Raw genomic sequence first — 6,000 nt, forward strand, 5'->3', positions numbered from 1 at the left:
CCTATGGCCATCCAGCCACTGTCTAGCAGCCTTAGGATTGCACCCTTAGGTGTGGTGAACAGAACTGTACACAGTATCCCAAGTGTGGTCACACCATAGATTTGTAGGAAGGCATTTCAGTATTGGCAGATTTATTTTTATTCTCCCCCCCTGCATTCAAAATCCCAAAATGTGATAACTTTTCTTTGTATAAGAGTTGCTCTTCCCCTCTGGTTATTTTGGCTGTCTTTCTGTGCACTGTTCCTGCTTCTAACACTGACCGTTAGTGGGTAATAGGGATGGGTAGAAGTTCATTTGGTTTGCATTCTAATGTGAACCAGCATAACCGTGGTGTACTGGAACCAGGTTCACAGGGTTGAATTGCTGGGACTTCTTGCTTTGCAGGGACAATGATGTCATCTGCCACTCCTCCTCAGGCTTCCTTGCTCCCTCTGAGCTCACAGTATCTGGGGGAAATTGATTCTCACAACAATCTATTGTTGTGAGGTGCCCCTGTTTTAATGCAAAGTATTTGGAGGTGGCTTGGTCTTGGATGGGTAATTACAATCCGTTAGTTTTACAAAATACTAAAAAAAATGCATACATAATAGGCACAGAGAGAGAGAGAGCGAGAGTGAGAGCAAGAGAGAGAGAGAGAGAGAGAGATGGATCAACATAGTTGCCTGCATTTTTGGACTCTCCTTGGGGGTGTGGCTATTGGGGCACCTTCACGTCAAGTTTTAGCACTACACCACTACCACATTATTCACATTTCCTGAACCAATACATGAACAGAAATACAGTTATCCTCCAGTATTCACCTCGGAATTGTTTGTGTGATAATGCATTTATTAGGGGAAACTGCACACAAAAATTGCACATATCGGTGAAAATAACATCAGAAAATGCATTATATTTTGGGAAATGGCTTGCAAAAATACATTTATCAAGAAAAAAATGCTTATATGCATATATTGGGAGAAAGGTAGATGGAAATGCATACACATTTCCATGCAGAGATTTTTTTTTTTTTTTAATTGCAAACTGATGCTGAACTAGGATGAAATGGACTTCAGACTGGAAACATGAGAAACTGAATGAACCCCAAATGGACAAATTGATCCATCTTCTGTGGGTAGCTGCCTTGTGTCAAGGTCATCCATCTCCCATTGTATCTCCACAATTGCCAAGTAGGACACAGGGTTTTTCAGATGATATCTTCTAGTGGGCTTGTTATATTGGTAAAGGAGCAGGACATTATCTGAACCCTTCAGGCTCTTTTTTGAGCCGCACGATATTCACTGTTCATTTCCCTAACTGTTGTCAGCATTCCTGGCATGGAGAAGCTCTTAAAACTTGCAGTCCCTGTTTTGAACTAGTTTCTCACTCTCTCTCTCTCTCCCCCGCACCCCCAAGAGCTAGTTTCATCTGAGAAAGAAAACATCTCAAAATGGAGCTGAGGGGACAGTTTGGAAAAGTACTGAAAATATGGTTGACAGGACAATGGCATTTCAGGGCCATTTAGAGATAATGTTGTGAGTCAGAAGCTTTTAAGTCCCATTTGGAGGCAAGGAACAACACCACGATGTGAACTGGGCCCCATCTGGTTAATGTCCTGTACATTATTACTGTAAAGCACACACACACAGCTTCAATCTCCAAACTAAACAGAACACCAAGTGCTGGGTTTTATCGTATCGTAAAGAACTATTTTAAAGCCTTGGGGTGGGAGGCTTGGCATAACTTGGCGGAAATGCCAGTGCCTCTAAGGGGAATTTTACTTCAGTTCACAAGGGCTGTGCTAACCTTGACCATCCCATCAATGTCTACTGAATATATTGATTGTTGCATCCATGCCATTCAACTGTCATGTAAAATGAAGAAGTTCCAGGCTGAATGCCAAGCGATATGGAAGTCTTGGCATTTTTCCAACAATGCAGAGGGAAAATAAAAATAAGTGTGGGTGGATAGATAGATGATAGATAGATAGATAGATAAGATGATAGAGATAGATAGATAGATCTGATAGAGCTGCAAATGTGCTATCTCTAGAGGAATGGAAATGACATACAAACATTTGTTTGGTGCAAGATAGTTGTACACTGAATGTTTCTGTCTTACTTAAGCCATCTACCCCAACCTCCTATTTACTAGGGACAGTCTATTGTCTTGCCTTTGTCTCTGGTTTGTTCATGCTCTTATCTTAGTCCTATGTTTAACTTTTGGGGACCATGCATTGAAATGATATTAGTGACAGTTGCAAGAGTTATCTTTCTTCAAATCCACATGTGTGACAGTGTACATTCAGCCATGTTACTCATACAATTCTCAGTATTGATGCGCAAATTGTGTGTGGGAGGGAGGGGGAGGTAGAAGAGTCCTTGATGAAATCTAGAAGGCCGGAGTGGGCATGGGCCGATTCAATTTTGTGATGGCTTTCTTAGCAATTAGTGTTGAGAAGGGTATGGGGGGAAATGTCTAAAATTTGGCAAGTTAAGGGTTGAATTCATTCCACTTTATTCCATTCTTTAAATTTTAGGTCTATGCATGTTTAGTTTTGGAAGCTGGTCATGCAACTTACTTAAAGGGTAGCACAGACATTTCTACAATAAAACAACAACATGCAAACGAGAGCTTTCAGAGAGCTCTAATTTAACATGCAAAGGAGAACTTGCAGGCTTTGAACTCTTGCGCAGTGGGTTCTATGAGCCTTATTCCAGACATCTATCAGTAATTGAAGTACTGACTGGGGCATTTGTTTTCCCACAGCCCAGATTATCTTTTTGTTACTAAAAACTGAGATGTGTGTGCTTTTGCAATGATGCTGATGACCTCTCTCCCTCTCTCTTCCCCTCCTCTCTTTCTCTCCAGGTCCCTCACCATATGAAAACATTGCCCTATTACAGCTATGACCAACCAGTGATTGGATACTGCCAGGCCCACAAACCCCTCCATGTAAATAAGGGATATGACACTATCTCCCGGGAGCAGGCTGAAACCACCAACTTGGAGCTGAGTCGAGATCACAGCTTTATTGCTACAATTGCACGTTCTGCTGCTCCAGCTATTTACATTGAGAGAATACCCAACTGATGGAATGTCTTTCCTGAGAGTTAAGAAGGGTGTGTGTGGGAGGGTTCTTTTTGGGGGGGAAGGGGGGGCAGTTGATCCAAGAAGAGAGACCAGAAAGAAGACCATTTTAACCTTCCAGTTACAAACGTTTTGATGCAACCAACAGGAAAGGGAACAAAATGATACATGGCTTGTGGAGCACCATGGAAATTCAATCTAGTGACCCTGCGATATGGATTGGAGAACTTCAGGATGTCTTTTGGCTTTAAACTGTTGAACAAACTTCTTGGTGTAAATATCAAAGAAAGACTGTCGAGTTCTTATACAAAAAAAGTTAGATTTCACTCTAGCAACATAAAGGGATGGATTACAAGTTCTGTTTGTATATTTGATTTTTCTACATTGCACGGTTCCTTCGAAGGAGAACCACAGGTACCAATAAAGGGTGTGGGAGGGTCCAAATATAGAATGGAAATATGAAATATAATTTCTTTATTAAGTGTTTATTACTCTTAGAAAATTTCTTTTGTTTTTCTCTTATTTTTTTATTGGGGGGGAGGCAAACCAAGCGGAGTCCCCCCCCCTTCTTTTTTCTCGAGAGGGTAAAGGATCAGTATTATTAATTTCAGATTCCAAACATGGTGTTAAAAGCTTATGTTGAACCAAATGGACATTGGCAATTCCTGTCAAAGAACCAAGAGGCAAAACAGACTAACCTTGGGCTGCATGTACATTTAAGACACATGCTGTACATTATTGGGGGAGGGGTGTCATTTGATTTTTCCTATCTTCATTGTGCTTCATTGTTGACACTACAATTACGTTTAGGGCTCTTTTCAAAAAGGGGGAGTGACTATTGATGGCATAAGAGATCACACTTGGAGAGGGCAGCAGTGCTAAATGCAGGGGAGGGGGGAGGACTTTGGGTATAGAAATATCCATTATATAACCCAATATGGTGAAACTTGTTAGGATGGGTTGGAAAAAGACAATCTTGGTGAAATTTGATGGCTCATGTGATTTTTAAAAAGGACGAACAAACACAGGAGGATGTGTAACATTGTTTGTTTTATTTTTAATTAATTATTCTGAACAGTTAGCTTTTGTGTAGCTTTTATCAATAAAAGGACAAAAAAAGTGGTGGGGGAAAATAAACATAATATTTTGTGGTTGGGATGCCACAGCTAAACTAATGACTGGATGTTTCCTTTAGCTGTTTTGTACAGTGACCGCTACACTCAACAAGACTTGGGCTGACATGGAGGTATATACAAATAAAAATATGTGAGGATGAAGATTCCTGGGCATTATCCAACCAAGTTTAAGCCCTTTTAGACTGCAATCCTATTCATACTTGCCTGTGAGTAAGTCCCATTCAACTCAGCGGCACTTGATTTTGAATAGATATGCATAGGATGCTACAGTGAAGTATCATTGCTCTCAGTGGGAGCAAATTAAGCACATGCTTAACGTTTCCATTGAAATCAATGAGAAATCTTTTTTTGCCCTTTGGTTGGATCATGCCTCCTTTCTATTTTGATTAAAAAAGAAAAGAAATGAACTCACATTTTATTTCATCATCCAATCAAAATGAAACTAAAGTTACCTGATGACTTAGCAAAGCATGTGATTCAGGCTTTTCAAACTGGACAAATAGGTTTTGTGACTTATTTGGTAGCTAAATAAGGTTCACACCAGAGCCATTGAATTCAGTGGAGAGGAAAACACAGTTGCACTGGCCTTTGAGAGACTTTGAGGGCTTCTTCACATGGAGCTTTTATCCTGCTATTAAGATTGCTCACTCATGGAAGTTTGCAGGTCCTTGTCAACCTGCAGGGCACATCCAGAGGTATTTCCTGATTATTCCATCTCAAAAAGATCCAGAAATAATGAACTATCAAATGAAGTCAGATTGTAAAGCTATAAAAACAGCCACTAGATGGTGCTGTTTCATTGAGCTCTATGGAACCTTGAAAATTAAGACAAACAAACAAACAAACTTCCCCTTTCAACAATCATGTGGTCATTGTCTGGGAGCCCAGTGTAAACGCAAAAAAGACTCCACAACTTGGGGTGTACGAAACCCCCTTACCTGAACTCCATGTGGGTCCACAGGGGGGGAGGCTATCCATCCCTCCCCCCTGGAATCCTTGTTGGCCAGCTCCACTATGCATCCACGGAGCCACCGGCCAGCTCTGAAGTGCGAGTGATACGGCCGCCATTGCCATATCGCTGGTGGGCCAGATTGACTGCAGCCACAAATGGCGTCTGGGACACCATTTGCAGCTGTAAAGGCCTTAGTTTAAGGCAAATGCAGTCATAAATGGCTGCATTTACCTTAAACTAAGGCCTTTACTGCCGCAAATGGCACCCTGGACTCCATTTGCGTCCGTGCTTTTAATTAACGTGATATGCTACAGAAATATCTGCATAGCCTATTGCGTAAAAGCAGGGACGTCCTTGCTTTATGGACGTGGCTGTAAAGGCCTTAGTTTAAGGTAAATGCAGCCATTTACAGCTGCATTTACCTTGAGGCCTTTATGGCGCAAATGGCGTCCAGTTAATCCACCCAGCCAGCAATACGGCAATGGTGGCCATATCGCTGGCACTCCGGAATCGGCCGGCAGGGAGGATCCGGCCAGCAAGAATTTCTCCAGGAGTCGGAGGTAAGTCCTCCAATCCTCTGCTCTCTCCAGAGGGGGGGGGATTCTTTTGAATCTGGCCTCCCTTGGGTCCATGGAGGATTTCTCCCCCATCCCTATCCATAACAGGAGGACTGCAGGGGTTTTTGTGTTTTGTTTTTCTTTAATGAAAGGTAGCCTGAGAATTTCACTGGGATAGGACTGTATTATGAATGCACCTCATTTGAAATTCCATGTTTGCGTAGTTTAACTCATCAAATTGCATGGAATTTTAAAGTTGCAGGTTAAATTTTTAAAGTGGAGTCAG

At 41.7% G+C, this 6,000-nt stretch overlaps 1 protein-coding gene across 1 annotated transcript in view; it reads left to right on the forward strand.

The window, feature by feature from the left end:
* The window catches only part of LRRTM4 (leucine rich repeat transmembrane neuronal 4), a 762,107-nt gene extending 757,865 nt beyond the window's left edge, over positions 1 to 4,242 (forward strand). The window contains exon 3 of the mRNA XM_084808179.1: positions 2,851 to 4,242. Coding sequence (XP_084664305.1) covers positions 2,851 to 3,072 — 222 coding nt within the window. The 3' untranslated portion in view covers positions 3,073 to 4,242. The remainder of the gene's footprint in view (positions 1 to 2,850) is intronic.
* Positions 4,243 to 6,000: the final 1,758 nt, after the last annotated feature.

The sequence above is a fragment of the Heloderma suspectum genome, chromosome 6 (assembly GCF_057233095.1).
Source record: "Heloderma suspectum isolate Gila_16-S chromosome 6, 16-S_ref, whole genome shotgun sequence".
In the NCBI taxonomy this organism is placed as follows: Eukaryota; Metazoa; Chordata; class Lepidosauria; order Squamata; family Helodermatidae; genus Heloderma; species Heloderma suspectum.